General features: G+C 33.6%; 1 protein-coding gene across 2 annotated transcripts in view; it reads right to left on the bottom strand.

Annotated features, from left to right (window-relative positions):
- Window positions 1-17854: 17854 nt before the first annotated feature.
- LOC120417435 (furin-like protease 2) overlaps window positions 17855-24489 on the bottom strand; it is a 128375-nt gene continuing 121740 nt past the window's right edge. For both annotated transcript variants that reach the window (XM_052711337.1, XM_039579476.2), the window contains exon 13: window positions 17855-18811. In XM_052711337.1, the coding sequence (XP_052567297.1) occupies window positions 18515-18811 (297 nt within the window). In that variant the 3' untranslated portion in view covers window positions 17855-18514. The remainder of the gene's footprint in view (window positions 18812-24489) is intronic.

The following is a 24489-nucleotide window of genomic DNA, read 5'->3' as shown; positions in this document are numbered from 1 at the left end:
CAAAGTGTTGCATTTTAAATAATTTAAACTAACAAAAAATGTCAAAAGAAGTTGCAACAAATTTAAAATAATCATTCATTGTTGATGTTGATTTTAGGTAAACTATTTTGATATCGTTGCAAATTATCGTTGAAAAAATCTCATGAATTCAGTACAAAAATGAACTAATAAAAAGATTTATAGAACAAAATATAGGATTTTAATTTATTTTTCAAATATTATAGATAAAAAAACAGAATCAAAATATTATCAACTGGTACGAATTTTCTCATACTGTATGTCCCACGCCAATATGACGGAAGGTGATAATCATTGCAAATCAATGTACCTTAAAAAAATGAAATATTTGTGACCTAGAAAATATTTTACTTGTGGATATTTGCTTTTTATTATATTTTAAGTTTTTTCATATATTTTGATAGACGTGCAAGATCATCCATAAAGCTTCGTTTTAGGTGAAGATTCACGAAGTATCGTGCGCCTCTTTTTTAAAGTATATAAAATTTTAAAATTAAAATAAATTAAAATTAAATCCAGGTTTAAATATTTTCCATGTCACAGATATTTGAAAAGGACATTTTGAAAAAAAAAATCAAATTTGAGGTTAAGCAAATAAATCCAAAATTACTTACAAAACTGTTCTTCTCAAAATGCCTCTAAAACTGAAGATATTTTTAGATTTCTGTTTCCATAACGTATAAAACTTGTAACCTAGAAACTTTTTTTCCGTTTATTTACTCTACTTTACTTTTACTTAACTTATTTTTCTTGAGAAAAACATGACGCTTAAAGAGTATTTAAATAATCCTATTTATCAATGTCATAAAAAATAATAAACTAATAATAGTTAACTAACTTTTGAAACATTTAAAAATATGTAAAGTCGTAGTCGGAGTCGGAGCCAACCATTTGTTGAAAGCTGGAGCCGGAGTCGGAGTCGGAGTCTACTAGAGTTGGTAGGCCGGAGTCGGAGTCGGAGTCGGAGCCAACCATTTGTTCAAAGCCGGAGCTGGAGTCAGAGTCGGAGTCAGCTAATCTGAGAAAGCCGGAGTTGGAGCCGGAGTCGGAGTCGTTTGAAATATGACCCGACTCCGCAGCCCGGGTTTATAGGACCTAATCAAAAAAAAACCTAGAAATTCTGATCACCTACATGACAAAAACTGAATCAGAATCTCATGCCAGACGTTTCTTTAAATCAATCAATAATAAATTATAAATAAAAGAGTTTCTAAGATTATAGATATTAATAAATTTGACATGGCCGTATGCCGATTTGTTAATTATTACTTCTGGGCTGTAGAAATACAAATATCGATTACTAACATAACAAGTAACTGTATCAATCTCCCATCCCGGTCTTACCAGTTTATAAATTTATACTTCTGAGACAATATGATAATAACAAATTGTCGGATGTGTGCTACCTTGGGACATAGACCATTTTGGTCAAAAATTAGTTATTGATAACGTTTTGTTATAATTAACAAACTCTACAAGATGCTATAACCCGATTTAGGATATTCGCTTCCGTCTTGCTATCTTGAAACACGTCATAAAAATTGTTGGAAAATGTAGAAATTATTTCTTGTTTTTCACAAATTTACATTAAACACATTTTTAAATGCAATGCAATCGTTTGTTATTGAAAATATACTGATAAAGTCGGTTAAACTCTTGATTTAAGCTTATTTTAGTTTGTTTGGGAAATCTGTGCACACATGTGACACGTAGTTCCTTTTTACTTTCAAGGCCCACTTGGTCGTTGTCACAAGATAGCACACAATAGACGAATTTTGATTAGTAACATCAACCAGGAGCTGAATCAGTCTTCCATCTCAGAAGGATTTTTTTAAATTTAATTTTAATTTTAAACCAGGGGTGACCAAAGTATGGCCCGCGAGGTGATATTTTGTGGCCCGCGGACCCATTTTGAATGATCATGTAAAATGGCCCGTTGCACTATGGGGTTTCAGGCGGCCATAAATCGAAAAACCGACATACTCTAATTATTTTTTTGGTATTTTTTTTCGAAAATAAACATTCTAACTAAGAAAAATCCAGAGTTTGAAAGTTGTAGGTTCAAAATTCACTGAATTGCAGACCTTCAAAGGCGAAAATGGTAAGAAAAAACATGTTTTTTGACAAAAAAATGATTATTTTTCATAGTTGTATTGTGTAGCTGTTTATGTATTTTTTCCTGCATCATTATATATATTCAGAAAGGTAATTGATTCAACTTTTTAATAACATTTTACAAAACACACTTTTACAGGCTAAAAAAAATAATAAAAATCAAAAAAGATGGATTTTTATTCAAAATTTAGTTTTTTTCAACTTTGCTAATGGAGTACTTTTTTTGTGTGCATTTGTGCGGTCTGAAATTGCTGAAATTTGCAGCTTAAAATTTGAACCATGTCCTAACTTGTCTCCAAATTTCAAAGTGCACTTATGTGCACTTTTTGAGTTATGCCATTTTGAACATTTTGATTCATACATGAAAATTAATGATTTCGCGTATACGCTTGGTTAAAATCACATTATTTACCTGCGGAAGCAGAAATGACGTACCTGCTATGTATGTTTTGAAAATGGTTTGATATTCATGACTTTGTTGGTACTTAGGTACGTTTAATAAAATTAGAAATTCCTATTCTAAGTATTTTACAGAAACGATTCGTCGAATATTCATATCAGTTCGTTGTTGTGTTCTTTTGAAAGTATGGATAATAATACCGTAGTGTCCCTGTACGATATAACGAAGCACTATTTTGAAAACGTGAGAACTACTTTCGAGTATATTTGTAAGAATTACAACATTGCAGAACCATCACATGATCAACTCAGGGAAAAACCACCGAGGAAAAACTACGCATGTTGTTCTGTAGCTTCAAAACGCGGTATACAAAAGCCCATAGAAGAAGTTCATATTTTAAGTAATCTAACGACAATCGGTTACATAGTGATTTTGATTTAGAAGAATTTATCGTGGAAAACGTGAATTTGCAAGTGGATCAACAAAATACGTGGACGAGAATCCATACAATGTTCCATAAAATAAACCGTCTAAAATTCTAAAACACCGCAAAAATCAAATTTTGATTGGAGGGGGAGGGGGGGGGGGGTCTTCAAAGAGAGGTGGATTTTAACTCAAGAAGAAGGGGAGGGAGATTGAACGTAAATCAGAAACTTTAACATAGCATAAACCGCCATTCCGTGCATCAAATAGACAGAGCAAGAATATTAAAATTCACCACATTAATGCATGTGGCCTCAAATATATGAAAAAAACGAAAATTAAACTTATTTTCTGGAAAAATATCAAAATTCATTTGTTTTCATTATACTAAGTACAAACAACACAAAAAAGTCACAAAAAAGCAAAAAAATATTTTTGGCCGCTCGCTTATATGGAAATACCCCATAGTGCGTTGGCCACTTGTAAAGTGATTTAATACTTTTTCAAAATTAAGGTTTATTTTAAACTTTTGTAAGCTAATCTTTTTTAATTTTTTGTTAATAAAAAAACTTATGATTTATCAATATTTTGATCCCCACTTTAGGATACAAATAATTTTTTCAAAATATTTTATAATTAAAACAATTTTACACGTTCCAATGTGAGGGAAACTAGTAAATATCGTTAAAATTTTCAGCAATTTTTTTTAAGAAATATTAAAAAAACGTTCAAGTTTTACTGTAATAGTTGCAAAAATGTAAGTTTTCTTTATTAATTATATATTCTTTATTAATTCCAAAGTCTTAATGACACTTTTATGAACTGACCCTGAAACATACATTGCACTTCCTTCGTGATTCGAACTCATTACAGTTAGATAACGAATCTGATTGACTACCAATTGATTTAGGCAGACAAAATGTGGAAATCGGAGGATCAAGTTTTTTGCAAATATTTTACAAAGCTTTCGTCGATCAACCCACCCCTCCACCATTATTAAAAAAATGGCTCAAAAACCAGGAGCAAAAATATATTTTCAAAAAACTTCAAAACTTCAAAAAAAATTAAAATTTAAGTAGCTGAAATTTATTAAATATGCATTCCTTTGCATTTAGAATCATTTGAGCATGTTTGGGTTTATTGAAAAAAATGAATTTTAGTTAATTTTCGATGAAATTAATAAATGTTTTTTTTGCTTAAATTTTTCTTTTGTTTAATTTTTTTTTTGAGAAAAATGATTGCAGTTTAACTATACGGAAGCTTAAAACATTCTCTAAAAAAAATTCATTGAATTGTTGAAATTCTGGATCTCAACGATTTTTCATTAGCCACACTTAATTTATACATAAAATTACGCCTTCAGATGAATTGTTCAATATGTAATGTCACCATTTTTCAAATTTTTCAAAACAAAACTTTGTTTTTTTAACACAAGTACATTCAGCTAAAAACTTTTTTTCAAATACCTGAAACAATAAAATCAACGATCCCAGAAGGTCCCACGACTCGCCTTTCGTCGGACGGGGAAGTAATTGAAAATGTTTCTAGAATATTTCTTGCTTACTTTTTCAAAAGGTCCTATGCACATTTGAAACCCACAACGCATTGGTTGTTTTGAAAAAGTAATCATGGCTTTCATGTGCAGGAACTGACTTAGATTCGTACCTCAGAAGGATTTATGATTTTTTTTAATAAATTATTTCATATATTTAATTTTACTCTATTTTTTTATTTCACGTTGCCTTACGCCATATTGTGAATTTATATTCTAGGGACCGTAAACCGGGGTGACTTTGATAGGATTTTGATTTGTTTTTAGAATATTTTCCGACAGGTAAGGTTTTTCTCAAGATTATTATTTTTAAAACATGTTCTGGGGTAGACCACACAAAGTCCATGCTTTATTTCGGAAAGAAAGTTTTTTTTCAATAATGTTTAGAAAAAAAAGTTAAAAATTCTTAGTTTTAATTCCGGGGTGACTTTGATAGTCATAGTTTTTCTTGTTAAAATCATATTTAAGATTTTCAAACTTTATTTGTACGCTAAATGTACCATCACTAAAGTAGCTGATTTAGTTTTTAAGAAAAAAAAATCAATGTTTATATTTAGTTAATAAAGTGTATAAGCTTTTTAGCAAAATACATATACATTTCAGGTAAAATTGTTAAAAAGTCGGAATTTTGCCTGAAATTTGTTAAAACTAGTTTTGTTTGTAAAATTATCGATTTATATTGCATTTTATACTGAATTCGAAGCACGAATCACAAGTTTTCACATTTTACATGAAATTTGTTTAACTGAAATTGCCTTCTAATTTGGAGATTTTTTTTAATTGTGTTTCAAAAACACATATTATTTATTATTTACAAACTTTTTTAACCTTCTACTAGTGGAAAATTGTCCAAAGAATCCGAAAATGCATTCCGTTTTCAGATTAAAAATCATGTTCATTGAGAAAATCAAGACACTTTGAGAAGTTTAAAATTATGACTTTCATCAACATTTTCTTAATTATAGTTAACTAACTGTTTAAACTTGTCCAAATTTTATGAAAAGTTCTTCTTGAGGTACCGTCAGTGGGGATGACATTGGGTCTGGGGGGTGAGATTGGGTCAAAGTGGTTTTTTACGGATTTTACCATTTCTCAGGTTCTTCTCAATGAAAATGAATTCTGTTGAAAGGGTTGTGTAGGGGACATCTTAAGATGACTTCGCTGAAAAAATCTCGTTTCTAGAACAAATCCTGTTATTTTGGCAGCTGTCTAAAGTTGGGTGACCTTTCGAAAAATCATTTTTCTAATATTTTTGTTAGAATTGCTCGAAAACTACCTAAATGTTTGAAAATCTCCACTTCAAACATTGTAGTGTGTCAATACGATTCCCTCGAACAAGAAACACTGTTGGATGACTTGTTTTTACCATATCATTGTATTTGAGCATCATATTAGTTTCATTTGACCCAATGACACCCCCTCTAAGGGGTGAGATTGGGTCAATTTTCAAACAATTGGCATTGGCAACATAGTGTTCATCAAAATCCACCATATTTTGGGAAAATGTTAGTAAACTATCTAAGAACAAATCTACGTTGAAAGATTTTCAATGTTATTTAAATTGTTTTTGCTATTAAAAAAATACGAGAGTTGTATCGTTTTTTGACCCATAGTCACCCCACTGACGGTACTTTGAACACTTCTCTACCACAGTCAGTGTGTTTCTAGACCATTCCTTACGTATTTTAATTGTACTCTTCATTTTGCGAAAAAATCGCATACCTATCAAAGTCACCCCGTTTTACGGGATATAGAACTACAAATCTTATCGCTTTCATGTGCAGGAACTGAATCTGGCTTGTATCCAGGTAGGATTTCTGAATTATTATTTAATTTATTATAAATAATTAATAATAATTTAGATAATTTTATATATATTTTTATAATTAATTTCTTTTGAATTTCTTCCTTATGTCAAGTTGTAAAGGTATATTTCAGGGCTATAGAACTAAAAATTCTGATAAGCAGGAACTGAATTAGTCTTCCATCCCAGAAGAGTTTTTAAATTATTTCATTATTTATTTCAAAAGAACTAAATTTCCTTGATTCCGCCCCTTTAAAAAGTTTTTATTTTATTTTATTATTTATTTAAGAAAAAACTGAGTTTCAAGAAATTTTGATAATAAGATATTTGACATGGCCTAATGCCGATGTATAAATTTATACTTCTTGTATATAGAATAAAAAATTCATATTACTAACTTGAACTGGATTTGAATCAGACTCCCATCCCAGAGGGATTTTTTTTATCAATAATTTATTTTTTGGACAGTTTTTAACTGGATTTATTTTTGTTGGTTAACCCGTATAGGCCTGGGTGAAACTGAAATCATTGAAATGACCATAACTCATCCAATTTGCATACTTCTTTTTTAATTGGACTCGTTAGAATGTCTATTTTTCGAAAATAAGCCGGAAACCCCAAACATTTTCTGGTGGGTCAACTGGGTAAAAAATGGCGATTTAGGGGTCCCGCAAAAATTTTAAACAGCAATCTTTGAAAAAAATACAATTTTTCAAGTTATGATCGTTGTTCCACCAGACAGTGCTGGCCATGCATTCTGGACCACCGAAGATCTTCCGGATTGGGCGGGTAGGTCTCCAACCCCGGGGAAACCGGTCATCCATGAACCCCAGAACCACTTTTGGACCGATCTGGCCACTTTGGGACCGGTTCCCGGTACTCCTGTGAAACCCGAAATATGACAAATTATGGGCATATTATGGACCCAGTCATTTGGGTGTCAAAGTTCATCATTTTCAAATGGTAGGTCATCCATGAACCCCACTTTACGATCTGGCTACTTTGGGACCGGTTCCTGGTTCTCCGGTGAAACCCGGGATATGGCAAATAACGGGATTATTTCAGAACAATTCTGGACCCAGCAATTTGGGTGTCAAAGTTCATAATTTTCAAAATCTAGCTCATCCAGGAACCCCAAAATCATTTTTGACCGATCTGGCCACTTTGGGTTCTTGAAACTTTTATGCAATTCGAAATATAACTAATGACGCGTTAATTTTATATTAATTTTCGACAAGGCAATATAGGTGCCTAAGTTGATTATTTTTAAAATCAAGCTCATTGATGATCCCCACAATCATTTTTTTTACCAATCTGGTCCCTTTTTCAACGCAATTTTTGATCAGGCAATTTGGGTGTAAAAATTCATCATATATAATTTCACATCTACATTGGCTAGTTACTTTTTTATGAAGGAGCCCCGGAACCGATTCAATAGTTTCCAGATCTGCACCGGAGTTACCAAGTGACCAGATCGATCCAAAAGTAATTTTGGAGTTTTTGAATGCCCGACATTTTGAAAATGATGAACTTTGACCCCGAAATGGCTGGGTCCATAATATGCTCATTATTTGTAATATTCCGGGTTTCACCGGAGTACCGAGAACCGGTCCTAAAGTAGCCAGATAGGTCCAAAAGTGGTTTTGGGGTTCATAGATGACCTACATTTTGAAAATAATGAACTTTGACTCCCAAATTGCTGGGTGCAAAAATTTTCAGAAATAATTCCGTAATTTGTCCCTGGAATATGGTTTGGATTAACGGAATCGGTCCTAAAGTGGCCAGACCGGTACAAAGTGGTTTTAGGGTTCATGGATTAACTAGATTTTGCAAATGATGAACTTTGACACCCAAATTGCTGGATCCAAAATTGTTCAAAAATAACCCCGTAATTTGCCATATTCCGGGTTTCACCGGAGTACCGGGAACCGGTTCCAAAGTGGCCAGATCGGTCCAAAAGAGGTTTTGGGGTTCATGGATGTCCTGTCTTTTGAAAATGATGAACTTTGACTCCCAAATGGCTGGGTCCATAATAATCACATGATTTGCCATATTGCGGGTTTTACCGGAGTACCGGGAACCGGTTCCAAAGTGGCCAGATCGGTCCAAAAAAGGTTTTGGGGTTCATGGATGACCAACCTTTTGAAAATGATTACAAGCTTCTTATCCCATGCTTTTTCATCCAAAGCGCTTAGAAAAATCATAACCATTTGTTTGGCTGGCCGCACCACATGCGCAAAACATTTAAAAAAATATACTATACAATATACTACATCATAATCTATCAAAAGAAACAAAAACGAAAAAAAAATTTTTATTAATTTATCATCAAACTTCTCCCACCGCGCAACATCAGTAAAGTCACGCATGGCTTGAACAACAACACTCCTGCTGACCAGCGAGGTGCGCTGCCGGCGGGCGGCTGTGAACGCGCGTTGGAGGCAGGCCATGAGATGCGCGCACACACAAACAAACAAACACCAAAAATGATGCAAATTTTCAAAAGTTTGCATTTGTCTAGGAGAGTTTCTCAAAACCTATTCATCCTAGAGATTTGGTCCCAAAGAACAAAATGTAGAGGATGAGTTGCTCGAATTTCGTATGTCGTAAAAAAGGTACCTTTTCTAACAACTATTAGGAGATATTTTGAGTCAAAGTTGTCAAAGAGAGTTTCCCGGCATTACAAAAAAATTTCAAAAACTTTTTTAGTGCAAAATGTTCAGCAAAGAGTACTTGAATTTTGCATGTAATAAGATTTGAGAAAAAACCATACCATGTTCGAAAATCCCCCACATTTACTTGCACCTTAAGAGGCAGTATTTGTAAATATTGCTCGGTTAGTTCTAGAGGTCGTATCGAGGTGCTCCGATTTGGATGAAACTTTCCGCGTTTGTTTATCTATACATGAGATGAACTCATGCCAAATATGAGCCCTCTACGACAAAGGGAAGTGGGGTAAAACGGGCTTTGAAGTTTGAGGTCCAAAAAACCTAAAAAATCTTAAAATTGCTCACATTTCCGTAAAACTTAATCAATTCCAACTCTCTTTGATGCATTCGAAAGGTCTTTTGAAGCACTTCAAAATGTGCCATAGACATCCAGGATTGGTTCGACTTTTTCTCTTAGCTTTTGCAAATTACTGTCAAAAATGGATTTTTTAAAACCTTAATATCTTTTTGCAACAGCCTCCAACACCCATACTCCCATAGGTCAAAAGATAGGTAATAACATGGACTATAAGCCTACGGTGTTAACTTTTTGGCCAATCGCAGTTTTTCTCATAGTTTTTCGATTTTTCTGGAACAAACATTTTACAACGTTAGTTTTTGCCCTGTAGGCCGCCATAGCGGCACAGAGCGAGTTGTGGCGCTATAACCACGGCAAATAGTGTCCAGGGCATTCGTGGAAATACAATGTTCCATCCCAGATGGTCCCGGAGTACCAAACCTTCTTAGCATGGTGCTCCCAACGAATACAACCAAATCTCGGAGCGTATGGTGGTGTGTCCCCACGCTTCTTCCTCCCCTGTCGATTCTGAATTGTGTTGTTGTTCGAACACTCAGTGCTCAAACTCAACCCAATTACGAGTCATCTCTGCGATACGGCTTTACGCAGTAGGCCTGGCCGCTTTAACGCTTGTGATGTTTCAATGCATTTCAATGCAATGGCGCACTACAAATGTTAATAAATGACAAGAAGAGTGCTAGGCGTCATCTAACCTAAGGCACTCTCCAGGATCCCTTCGAAAGATTGGCTGCGCTAGGGTCTGATTAGATTAGATTAGATTAGATTAGTAGGCCGCCATAGCGGCACTTTTTGGTCTCAATTTTGTCATATTCGGAATCCTCGGACAATTTCACAAATTTGACTTTTAAACTTAAAAATCTCAAAAAGGTGAATTGTTTTTTTGTTTCAGTGTATTTTTTCGAAAAGCCTGTCAAATTTCCTACAAGTTTGTCTTTGACCACTTTTTGATACGATGCAACGGCTTCGAGATACAGCAATATTTAAATTACGAAATACAAAAATATTTTGAACACTTACGTCCTTCTCAAATGTCATTACCGAGTGTAACTGGCTCCATATACACAAAAATGGCTAATATAAGCGTAAGATAATATGTCAACAAAGTTTCATTGAAATCGGAGAGGGTCGAGAAAAAAGTACCTAAAAAATCCTGTTTTGGGCTAGAATTGCTCCTTTTTACATCAGACTTGTTACATAATTGCACACTTGCGATAACATTTGGCCAAAACGACCATTCGCACGATAAATTTAAAATTATTTAAGCTTCATTACTCATTCCTCATTTCTTTTGATTGGATTGTCAGAACTTCAATCTTTTGGAACCGTCAGATAGATCTTTCAAATACCTTTCTTGAAAAATAAAAAAATCACTGATTTATTAGAATTCACTATTTAGACAAAATTTCCATAGAAATATCTGAGATCCGACCTCCAAAAAGTGTATAAATAACACTTATTTGCTCATAACTTTTGATAAGGTTGTCAAATCTTCAATGTTCCACGCTCACTTGAAAGGTGAGCAACTCTCTACGAAATCGGCCGGTTTCGACCATTTTTATTTTTTGTATTTTTTTATTTGACTTAAACTTTGAGGGGGCCTTCCCTATGACCAAATAAGCTATTTTGCGTCATTGGTTCACCCATACAAGTCTCCATACAATTTTGGCTGCTGTCCATACAAAAATGGTATGTAAATATTCAAACAGCTGCAACTTTTGAGTGAATTTTCTGATCAATTTGGTGTCTTCGGCAAAGTTGTAGGTATTGTTGAGGACATTTGAGAAAAAATAGGTACACGGAAAAAAAATGCAGATTTTTTTATCAACTTTTTCACTAAAACCCAATTTCCCAAAATACTTATTTTTTTTTTTTGATTTTCGAGATTTTTTGATATGTTTTAGGGGACAAAAATCCGCAACTTTTGAGCCATAGAGAAACATGGTCAAAAAATTTGCCGCCGATTTATGATTTTTTGAAATAAATAGTGATTTTTGGAAAAAAATCAAAGTTTCATGCAAAAAGAAGTTTGGCATTATTTTTCAATGCAAAGTTTAGTTTGCAATCGAAAACCACTTTACAGATTTTTAGATAAAGGGCTCCGTTTTCAAGATATAGCCACCGAAAGTTTGATTTTAGCGAAATATTTGCAGTTTTTCGATTTTTAAAAATAGTGACCATGAGTGACCATTTCTGAAAATATTTTTTTTGAAAAGTTCAGAAAATTTGCTATAAAATTGTCACAGAGACATTGAAGATTGGACCTCGGGTTGCTGAGATAGAGCCGCTTTAAGAAAAAGAAACACGAAAATTGGAGTTTTCTAAGTCTCACCAAAATAACCCACCATTTTCTAATGACGTTATCTCAGCAACTAATGGTCCGATTATGAATGTTAAAACATGAAACATTCGTGAAATTTTCCGATCCTTTCGGAAAAAATAATTAGAATTTTTTTAAATCAAGACTAACATTTTAAAAGGGCCAAACATTGAATATAACGCCCATTTAAAATGCTACTCTTGATTTAAAAAATTTTAAGGTTTTTTTTTTTCGAAAAGATCGGAGAATTTCACGAATTTTTCATGTATTAAAATTGAAAATCGAACCATCATTTGCTGAGATATGGTCATTGGAAAATGGTGGGTTATTTTGGTGAGACTTAGAAAACTCCAATTTTCGTGTTTCTTTTTCTTAAAGCGGCTCTATCTCAGCAACCCGAGGTCCAATCTTCAATGTCTCTGTGACAATTTTATAGCAAATTTTCTGAACTTTTAAAAAAAAATATTTTCAGAAATGGTCACTCATGGTCACTATATTTAAAAATTGAAAAACTGCAAATAGTTCGCTAAAATCAAACTTTTGGTGGCTAAATCTTGAAAACGAAGCACTTTATCAAAAAATCTGTTGAGTACTTTTCGATTGCAAATTCAATGTTGCATTAAAAAATAATGTCAAACTTGTTTTTGCATGAAACTTCGATTTTTTTTTCCAAAAATCACTATTTTTTCAAAAATTCATAACTCGGCGGCAGATTTATTGGCCATGTATCTCTATGGCTCAAAAGTTGCGGATTTTTGTCCCCTAAAACATATCAAAAAATCTCGGAAATGAAAAAATACGTATTTTGAGAAATTGAGTTTTAGTGAAAAAAATGTTGATTAAAAAATATGCAATTTTTTTCCGTGTACCTATTTTTTCTCAAAAATCCTCAACAATACCTACAACTTTGCCGAAGACTTCAAATTGATCAGAAAATTCACTCAAAAGTTACAGCTATTTGAATATTTACATACCATTTTTGTATGGACAGCAGCCAAAATTCTATGGAGACTTGTATGGGTGAACCAATCACACAAAATAGTTTATTTGGTCATAGGGAAGGCCCCCACAAAGTTTGAGCCAAATCAAAAAATACAAATAAAATCAATTTCCGGTTTTGGTAGAGAATTGCTAAGGTCTTACAATTATTTAACTAACGAGGGATTACAGGATGGACTCAGATATCATTTTCATGCAAATATCTGAAATCTGGCCTTCAAAATTGTTTAATTAACATTTCAGTGCTCATAACTTTTGATAAGGTAGTTAGATCTTCGATGTTCCAAGCTATTTGAAAGGACTCCTTTCTAAAAATGTGTAACAAGACGGGTTTTCTTACAAAAAACATATTTTTTACAATCTTCCGGACGTTAGCCAAAATGGTTTTTAGCATAACTTTTTAAGTACTTTTCTAAACTTTATAATATTATCTAGGGTCTTATGGGACCCGAAGATGGATCAAATGAGACCAAAACGAGTGATTTTATAGCCTTTCCTCAGTAAGGTAAGGAAGGGATAAACATACAAATTTTCAAAAAAACTTATTGAAACCTTGTTCTTTCATACCCCCAGAAACACTCCCAAAACAACACATACACCGGGGCTCAGGCCAGAAGCCAACTCCCGTACGTGGGCACTTTAGTACGAAATTTATAATCTTCACTCCAACCGCGTTAAGCACATTAATTTGCCGGGTAAGACAAACCATTTGCTGCCTCCTCCCTCTACCCCTTCAAACCCTCTTCCTGTTCCCACACAAAACCACGTCGAAAATCGTTCCCGTTTGAGCCCCTTCACGACGAGGACCAGGTAGTGGGGGTGGTGCAGATTTAGTAGCTAATCTGGTTTTCGAGGCAAAGCAATTTATTAGAAGCTCGGTTGTGTTCCACTTAATACCCAATTTAAATCGTTTCCGCTGCCGCCCCCGGGTTTAAGTGTCTGTTTTGGAGGAATTGTTCTTTTTGTGGAGGGAGAAATTTAAAAATTCACCGCAAACAATTTGTATTGAATTCCATTTTTATTGATCTTTTTTTTACAAAATAGTTTTTTTTGCTTACATTTTTCAATTTTTTTGATCGCTCTCATTTTTGCGACGAGATTTTTTGTTCCTGGCAGACTCTCTTTCTCCCGCTCAGTTTAGTTAATAGTTTGTCAATTACCTAAACACGTAAAGCACGATTTAAATTTTCGTGTTTTTTATACTTTTCTCATTATTTTAAACGACTTTTTCACGCTTGTTTCATCGCTTTTTTCTTATCGCGCTTTGAAATCTCTCTCGCGTGCTGTTTTTCTCGACTTCTCTTATTTTCCATAAATTATATAAACAATTACCTATTTAACACCGTATCACCTCGATTGTTTGTTATAATGTACTATCTCCTCCTCTTTTGTTTCAGCAATTCGCTAGTTGTATTCGAGTTTGATCGTTTCGTGTGGCGCCGTCGACAGAGCTGCCAAATTTTGTTAAGTTTCTCTCAGTAACAATAACGCGCGCGCACTCTTTCTCTCCTTCACTCTCCCACTCTCTTTCGCGTTTCTCTCGGACACTCTCACGACGCAGCGCAGCTACACGCAGAGGATGTTGTCTTGTGACGTCAGATTATTTTAACGTGGCTCTCTCGATCTCAAATTGAAAACAAACTTAAAACTGAAGCTAGACATTTTTTTGGATTTCTCTCTGCAAGCTCGATCTGATTCCTTCCTTTCACTCTTGCTAACCGCTTGATTACTTATCTTTGTATTTACAAGTAGTATATGCCTCTGCCCTGTATTTTTAAACTAGATTAAACCTAACAACTTACGTAATGGATTAACGATAACTGCGAAAGTTAAGCGTTTCCGATAATTGTGGTACTCGAGAAGCTTGAAGTCAAAAGCAAAAACGGATCGAGAGATGCCAGCTGGATTTGAAGTTTACACAGGAATAAGGGGAAAATTACGCGCCGCAATTTGTTGAATTCTCTGAGCTTGCGCACGCAAGCTCTGTACAGATATTTTTACAGTTTTGTGTTTATCTGTTTGTTTTTGGTTAGTTAGTTTTAAAAATGTGAGCTTCCAGTACCATATTGTTCAGTGTTTTGTAATTCACAGCAGTTTTGATAGAAAATTAAATAAACTCGGTGCAAATCAGGCAGAGCCTGCAGCACCAAGATCTCGCAGAAGTAAATTGATCAAAAAGTGCAAACTTGGCTGATATTTGTAAACAATTGTTTAATCTTTAAAAAAAATATTACCATCGTAACATATGTTTGAACAAGTATCTCAATTTTCCACATTATCAAGGATTTTTTTTATAGTTTTGTTTATCTGATGTAAATTGCAACCCTATGAATGATTTGGACCTTTTTTTAAAGTATAAATCCTTACACTTTGAGCAAAAAACTAGACTTCAAAAAATAATTTTAAATCGAAGTTTTTGCCTGAAACAATTAGAAATGCATATTCATGCGTTTTAAATCATCTTTAGTATGTCTGTGATCGATCAAAAATATTTTTAATTTTTGTAGAATTCCGATGTACAGCACGGCAATTTTTTCGGCGAAAAAAAAGTCTTTTCAATACTTTGATATTATGAAAACTAATGATTGCAAAATAACTGGGCAGGTTTAAGTGCACTTTAAAACACTTTTTTCATTCCAATGTTGTCTTTGAAAAAATGGAAAAACTCAAAAAAATAAAACGATGATCGAGGGTAAGTCGTTAGAAAAAAAAATTATTCATATGATTTGTTTTGGAAGTCGAACTTTTTTTTTTTGAAAGAACTGGTAATGTTAAAAAGAATGCAAAAACTCAAAAAATACAAGGTTGTTTTTAAAAGAACAAAAAATATCTCAAATATTTCAATAGTCATTCTTTTTCTTGTTTATACACCCAGAACTTGACATCGGCATACGAGAGGATAAAGAGCGCGATTCGGTAGTAAAATGGTACTGTGTGCGGACTGAGAGGATAAATCCCAAAACTACCGAGAGTACTTTACTCATGGGTTCATCTTCAAAAAAATTCATCTATCAAAAAAAAAAAGTACCAGTACCCAGACTCGAACTCAAGACCTTCGGCATATTGAACCGTGCCTTTGCCGTATGGGCCACCACGGTTCGGTGACTAAGAGGCGGTCAATTGTCCATACAAGCCACTCAATAGGATGAACTGTTCCAATGAACGAATAAACACGCGAGAGGACTGTACTCTCGCAAAATAGCACTTTCCTCACGTTTCTATTCGTGAGGACTATCCCCTCGTTCTTTAACTGTGGGTGTAGTAAAAAATCTGCTCATAAAAAAATCAATGGTCACATACAAAAAATTAGTTTGGTAGTTATGCTACCTATTTGAAGAATTGCTTATTAATTGGAAGAGTGGAAAAATTCACAAAAAAAGAAAAGATTCTGTTTGCAAGAAAATAAATGTTACAACAATATTATAGAAGTCTGATTATTTCTGTACTTCGATCTTTTCGAAAACAATACTTATATTTTTTTGAATCAAGACTAACATGTCAAAAGGGCGTGATATTGAATGTATGGTCCTTTTGGGATGTTAGTCATGATTCAAATTTTCTATAAGTATTGTTTTCGAAAAGATCGAAAAATTCCACGAATGCTTCATGTTTTTACATTGAAAATCGGACCATTAGTTGCTGAGATATCGATATTTGAAAATGGTGGGTTGTTTGGGTGAGAGCTAGAAAATTCTATTTCTTTTTCTTTAAGCCGCTGTATCTCAGCAACCAGAGGTCCAATCTTCAACGTCTCTTAGACAATTTTAAAGCAAATTTTCTGAGCTTTAAAAAATCATATTTTTAGAAATGGACACTCATGGTCACTATTTTTAAAAATCAAAAAACTGTAAATATTTCGCTAAAATCAAACTTTCGGTGGCTATATCTCGAAAAGGGAGCCCTTTATCAAACAATCCGTAAAGTGCTTTTCGATTGCAAATTAAATTTTACATAATAAAATTAAAGTAAATTTTTTATTGCATGAAATTTAGATTTTTCAAATATTACTAATTTTTTTTCAAAAAATATTAAGTCGGCCATTTTTTTCCGTGAATCTATTTTTTGTCAATAATCCTCATCACCTACAACTTTGCCGAATTCCCCAAATTGATCAGAAAAATCACTCAAAAGTTACAGCTGTTTGAATATTTACGTACCATTTTTGTATGGACAGCAGCCAAAATTGTATGTAGACTTGTATGGTTGAACCAATGACACAAAATAGCTTTTTTGGTCATAGGGAAGGCCTCCACAAATTTTGAGCCAAATAAAAAAAAATACAAATAATGAAAATTGTCGAAATTGGCCGATTTCATAGAGAATTATTCATTTGGGAATGGGTGCACCTTTTATGTTAGACAAAATTGTAGTTTAATTTTTTTGTAATTTTTTTATAGTTTTATTTGACTAAATGTCACCCCGTCACCCTCGATTGGGTCAATTTTCAAACGATTCGAAATTAAGGTAGACTTCATCATATTCTGCCATTGGCCAGTGTTGCAAACGAGTGATAGAAAAGCTATCATTTGATTATCTTTGCACCAACAACTTCTGAGAGTATAGCGACCGTCGCTATTGCATGTGAGATCTCTTCTTGTGTCTCGTAATTCTCAGCGAAGGCATTCTCTCTCTATCACTCTTCCCCTTCTCCTCGACTGTGCTCTCTCATCGTTGAGCTGACGTCCCTGTAAACTGCACTTGCGAAATTGGTTTTTGTGATGGCTTTTGTGGTTGAACGTTGTCGAGGTGGGATGATCGTGAAAGCGGGAATGAGAGAGAAAAGGAAAATGTCAAACGCGAGTGTGTAAACACAAAACGTGTTCGGCTATGTTCGGCGCTGAGAGTATCAATAAAGAGACAAGAGCAGTAGTATTTGGGGCATGAATATTCAGGCGTGATAATTGTAGTTGCTGAGAGCTAAAAGCTTGATATTTAAACAACACGGTCTTCCAAAATACTGTGTCACTGTGTAACAAAAATATAGGTGTAAAAAGCACTGGTTGATTTGCACCGTAAAAATTGAAATTTTAGCTTTTAAATCAATTTCATTCATTTGAATTGCTTGCATTAAAGTGTTACCTAATCAAAATTAGACAAGCAAAAGGTTCTTTCAAATGCAAGGAAGAACGTAAAAAATCTTCGTTACGCTCTAGTCGGGAAGGGGTTATTAACAACAATCAAAACAAAAACAACCAGCTAAGGTATTCAAAATCAAATATTTATTTTCATATTCTCCAAATGCGTTGCTGTGAATTACAAAAAAAACTGTTTTCTTTTCATATCAACACAATGAATTTCGGTAAATTTGACAATTTCATGTTAAAGTGTTTGAATTTTTGCTAAATGGTTTGTTCTCTTACATTCATCCTTAATCTTTCTTCTTTTCATATAGTTATGTGTATAATTGTAATAGTGTATAAAAATAACAGAACGTTGTTGTTTTTGTTTATTTAAAAACCGAAAAGATTGTTCATATCACACCAACCTCTTTACACGTCCTCGTTCACTCTCATATTCAAGCTATCCCACTCAACCAAGCAGAGAATATGTTTGCTGCCTAGTTTCGTCCTTTTTTCATCCTATTTCGTATTTTTTTTTTTGTTGAAAGGGAAAACGATCGATTCCACTTTTAGTAGAATCGCCATCATTTCATCATTTTTTGTTCATTTTAAAAACATCCCTTCACCTTCCTCAAACTTTTGCCCTCGTCGCCGTCGTCCTTCGTTCGCACTTAAGTAAATATTTATAATAATTTGTTATCGCCTATTATAGCACACATTTACCACACCCCTTCCCCTTTTCCCCTATTTTTCCTGTTTTCTCTCTCTTTCCGCTTTTTTTTTTGGGTGTAGTTGCACTTCAGGTCCTGGCGAACCTCGTCGACGGCTGCTTCCCTCGCCCGTGACCGGATCGCTGCTGTCTCCGGCTGCTGCTGCTGCCACCGTCGAGGATTTCGTGGTCATCCTCCTGGTTCCGGTCCGGTCCATCATCCGGGTCTTCTTCCTCCTCATCATCCTCCTCTTCGTCGGAATTATTTACAATTGGTTGCAATGAATCATCCTCACCGTTGGCCATCGATATCCGGGTGGTCCGGGAGGTGCCACCGGTGGCCAGCTTGTTGTACTTGACGCCGGTGAACACGGTCCGGGTACGTTTCTGAAAAAGGGTGAGCGAGCAAAAAAAAGAGGGAGAGAAAGAAAAAATGTCAGTGGTTTTGTGGGTTTTGATGGAAATACGACGGGGTTTTCTGTGAGTTGGACCAGATCGGTGTGCCATTCGTTGCAGACGTTTTTCGGGAAAAAAGGATTTTTTATTGGGAATTGATGTGATATCATTGTGGGATTGCTTTTCAATTTGTGGTACGAAATTCTCTGAGATTTCGGTCATTCGATTTTTTTTTATTTTTCAATCCGGCTAAAACTTTTTTGTTGCCTTCGGTATGCCTAAAGAAGCCATTTGGCATCATTTGTTTGTCCATATAATTTTCCATACCAATTTGGCAGCTGTCCATACAAAAACGATATATGAAAATTCAAAAATCGGTATCTTTAGAAGGAATTTTTTGATCGATTTGGTGTCTTCGGCAAAGCTAAGGACTATACTGAAGAAAAAAAATGATATAAGGTTAAAACAAATTAGTGATTTATAATTTATTTTTTTCATTACAATTTGATTTGCAAAAAAACACTATTTTTATTTTTTTATATGTCATAGGAGACTTGATGCCAATGTTTCAGAAATTCTCGGAATGTGCAAAAAATCTTTGACTGAGTTATGATTTTTTTTAATCAATACAGATTTTTTCAAAAATCGAAATATTGTCTCAAAAGTTTTTCAACTTAATTTTTCGATGAAAAATCGAATTTGCAATCAAAAAGTACAGTCATCCCACATATTCGGAACACCCACAAATTCGGAACACTTTTGTGGTAATTTGTCAATAGGATGCAAAATGCAACTTTTCTGTCGACCCTGCTATTTTTAGAACCTTTATTTGGACATTCTCTTGCTATTTCACTAGTAAAAGTAGTACTTTTTAAACAAAAACCTGCATCTCAAGACTATTTTAACCAGAGCAGCAAAACACTGCATCCAAATTGCCTGTTCCATGATTGTGGGATGTTATTGTGCCTCCCACAATTGTGGAACACCTGAATTTAACTGATATTTTCACACAAAATATCAGACCATTAATAAAACATTACTAAGCATGAGTTTTATTGATTTTAGAGTGTGAAGTCATTATTTTGTAAAAAATAAGTACTCCTGGGGAGAAAAAAAAGTTTGTTTGTTTAAAATGTAAAAATACAGCAGTTCCATATGAAAGTTAAAGAAAAAAAATAAAAGTGCTTCGATTTGGCTCAAAATTTTTCTGGGGGTTCCTTGGCCAAAATAATTAGACCCGTATTTTTTTGTTTGGCCATTAGGGTGGCCTACGCCGTGTTAGGGTGGTCCGAAAAATGGCCATTTTCGTCGATTTTCACAAAAACCACTTTTTTCAAAAAATCATAACTTCGCTCCATTTCAACCGATTTTAGCTGTCTAGGGCGCAAATGAAAGATGATAAGTTGGACTTTCAAGAAAAAATAATGTGGAGTTTCAAAAATCTAGCCTAACATTTGAAAAAGTCTTATGAAAACATCAAATGCCGTTTTGACGGTGTCTGGACCAAAGAGCCTATATCTGAAAATATTTTTAACGGATTCCTCGAACAATTTTACATAATATATCAAAAATTGGGTGAGGTTCATTAACAGGATTCAGAGATATGATTTTTTGAAAATAAAATCCGGGTTTTTCGACGCGCCGCGCGCGAAAACGAGAAATTGACGAAATCGGCAAAAAATCAACTTTTTTCACTAAAACTGCGATAACTAGAAAATTTCAGCGATGACCTATAGATGTTAGGGTACCAAAATTTTCGTAGTTGAAATACGCAACTGCCCGAGGAATCCGTTAAAAATATTTTCAGATATAGGCTCTTTGGTCCAGACACCGTCAAAACGGCATTTGATGTTTTCATTAGACTTTTTCAAATGTTAGGCTAGATTTTTGAAACTCCACATTATTTTTTCTTGGAAGTCCAACTTATCATCTTTCATTTGCACCCTAGACAGCTAAAATCGGTTGGAATGGAGCGAAGTTATGATTTTTTGAAAAAAGTGGTTTTTGTGAAAATCGACGAAAATGGCCATTTTTCGGACCACCCTAACACGACGTAGGCCACCCTAATGGCCAAACAAAAAAATACGGGTCTAATTATTTTGGCCAAGGAACCTCCAGAAAAATCGAAGCACTTTTATTTTTTTTTCTTAAACTTTCATATGGAACTGCTGAATATACAGCTAGTCTATGCATCAATCGAAAGATCGCAAGAAAAGCTTTCACATGAAGGTAAAAGCAAATCATTATGTTCAATTATCGATTTTCCATGATTTGTTGAACTTTGGCCGATCTGTAAACTGTTCCGAATATGAGGGATGGCTAAATTTTAGCAATTTTTAGGTAACTTTTTTGAAAATAGTCGCAGTTTTTCATTTTTTTTAAATAGTGCCCATGTTTGCCCACCATTGAAGAAAATATTTTTGAAAAGCTGAGCAAATTCTCTATATTTTGCTTTTGTGAACCTTGTTGATACGATCCTTAGTTGCTGAGATATTGCCATTCATAGGTTTAAAAACAGGAAAATTAATGTTTTCTAAGTCTCACCCAAACAACCCACCATTTTCTATTGTCGATATCTCAGCAGCTATTGGTCCGATTTGCAATGTTAAAATATTCGTGAAATTTTTCGATCTTTTCGAAAACCATATTTTCAAAAAATTTAAATCAAGACTAACATTTTAAAACGGCCAAACATTCAATAATTACGCCTTATTGAAATGTTTGTCTTGATTTAAAAAAAATAAAATCCACTGAAAATGGTAGGTTGTTTGGGTTAGACTTAGAAAACCTCAATTTTCCTGATTAGAAATCTTTGCATTCAATATCTCAGCACCCTTATTTCAACATACTTCAAAAAAGCAAAATTTAGAGAATTTTTCAAAACTATGTTTTTTGAAACTAGGCAAACATGGGCATTAATATTGAAGAAGAAAAGCTGCGACTATTTTCAAAAAAGTTACCGAAAACTGGCTATAACTTAAAACCGACCTACATTCTCAAAATTTCACCTAAGTTTGATAGCAAATTCAATTTTACATCGAAAAATTAAATTAAAAAATGTTGCGGCCAGTATTTTGATTTCTGAAATAATCAGTATTGATTCAAAAAATCATAACTCGGTTAAAGTTTTTTTTTTGCAAATTCTGGAAATTTCTGAAAGTTGGCATTCTTATGTCCCCTAAAACATATCAGAAAATTATAAGTTAGTTTTAGGTATCCCTTTTCCCTTTTGTACATGTAGGACCTCCTACATTTGAAATCACTGAATAGCGAAAGCTACGATATTTCATGAATAAATGAAATTTGCTAGTATTTAAAATTGAGGTGAAAAGTCATCGTTTGTGATTGGACACTCAATAATATTTTAACTGAATGAAAGTACATGGAAGAGAAAATCTAAATAAAAAAAAAGAAAAAAAAAACGTATCAGAAAATAAAAAAAAATAAAAAAAAGTATTTTTTTGCAATTCCGTCGTGAAACTACTTACTTTTCCTGTCATTCTTGAAAGATGAAATAGCCTACTTTTCTGTACCAAAAATATCAGAATCGAATAGCGACAGTTTTCAAAATAAATGCTGAAAAGTTCTACTTTTCAGCACTGAAATGGGTGCTGAAAAGTTGAACTTTTTAGCACTTGTTTTGAAACGTAACACTTTTCAACATTTTTTTGATTTAAACGATTTATTGTCAAAATACATGAAAATTCGACTTATAATTTCACTCAATGGGTGTTTTTCGAAATTGCAAAAAATGTTGTATGGAACTCGTTGCAAAACTTGATTTTTTCAGCACTCGTCGTATTTATCCAACTCGGTGAACCTCGTTGGATAAATGTACGACTCGTGCTGAAAAAATCCTCTTTTCGCAACTTGTTGCATAAACTACTATTTGCAAATTAAGTTTTAGTGACAAAAAGTGTAATTCAAGCGCCTCTGGTGGTGCCAATATTGTTACGTGTGGTTTTGAAAAGGTCGTATAAAAAACATTTATAAATATTTGCTCAAATTATTTTTTTTGTCAGTTTTCACTATCTATTGCATAAATATTTGAGATCACAAGTATTACGTAAATATATCACAATACGCTAAACTTAAAAGGAAATAGATTCAATTTTCTTGAAACAACATAAATTACGTTTGATTCTTCCTGACTGTTGGTTTAAAATAAATTGCGCTTTGAAAATACTCTCTAAATTTTCTTCGAAAATGTTTTAAACTAGTTTCAATTGATCACCAAAAAGGTGATATGCCAACATTAGGTGCTCGATGGAATTAAATGCAACTTCAAGTCCGAGATTAATTGTAAATCTTAAAAAAGTAACGAAAAAAAGTTTTAATTTTTATAAATTATAACAGATGTGCATACGACCATTTCAAACGCTACGCGCTAAAACTTGGTACGATCTTGGTTCGATTTTGACTTTACTCGCCTTGTATGTGGATGACAGTCGTGACGTAGCCGTGGTTCTTGTTTGATGATTTTCTTCATTTATTTTTAGTATTTTTATTTGCATTTTTTTAACGCTGAGTTTTTGTTGCTTATTGAAAGTTTAAAGCTGCCACAGGCTAATGCTGCCAGAAATAAAGAACAACATAAGTTTTTAAGTCGGAATAAACTTTGTCGGAGCAGAATCTAAGAAAGATCAACAATTATCTAATACTTACTTTGAGAAAATATAAGTTAAAAATACGGTCAATGCCAAACCCCGATTTTTCTTTCAAATATTGGAAAAATAACATGAATCAAGTAAAATCATCGAATCCAAGGTGTTGTAAAAGTTCAAGAAATCTACATTAATTTTTTTTTGAACATTGAATTATTGGTGTAATGATCAAAAGGTAAAAATTTATTTTAATTATAGCACATTATTATATAATGTGCTTTAATTATTCTTTCTAAGATCAAAATATGTAATTATTAGGGTTAGTGATTTTTCGCGATTTCACGGAAGCCACTTAATCCGTGAAATTGGCGATCGGCCGTGAAATTTGGTAAATACCGTGAAATTCGAAACTTTTAAGTGTCAAATTGCTCATTAATTCAAACAATCCTCAAGAATTTTAACATGTTTTTTGGAAGTCATTTATTAAAACAGGTGATCTTTTAAATACTTTTCTAAAAGTATAAAACAAGATGGGTTTTCTTACAAAAGTACCCCATTAACAATCTTCCAGACTGTTGCCGTTCAAAATGATCAAAATCCGTTCAACCAACCTAGAGATAACTTTGTGATAAAATTTTGTTTTACATCCACACATCAAATGCAAACTTTATTTGCTAATTCGAAAATGTCGGGACCAACAAGCTGAAACTTTTCAATGATTTTTCACAATGTTTTGCGACCCAAAAAATATCCAAAACTGGCGAATATTCATTAAGGTGAAACCGTTTGCAAAGAAAACCAACCTTTCCACTAGCTTACACTGTTCAATTTTACGATTTTCTGCACCAAAATAAATCAGCATATTCCGGTGGTATCCTTCTTGAAGGCACTGAAGGATTTTTTTTATCTAAATCAAATGTGTCTCTAAATTCGTATAATTTTGTGAACCAATCATTGACCTGCTGGTTGACAATCATTGCTTGATTATGATTTTCATAACTGAACAAGGAACATTATCAAAATGTATCAACACGTGTGGGGTACTATTCTAAATAACTTGTAGAA

The sequence above is a fragment of the Culex pipiens genome, unplaced genomic scaffold (genome assembly GCF_016801865.2).
Source record: "Culex pipiens pallens isolate TS unplaced genomic scaffold, TS_CPP_V2 Cpp_Un0002, whole genome shotgun sequence".
NCBI lineage: Eukaryota > Metazoa > Arthropoda > Insecta > Diptera > Culicidae > Culex > Culex pipiens.
This window is presented reverse-complemented; position numbering and strand designations above follow the sequence as displayed.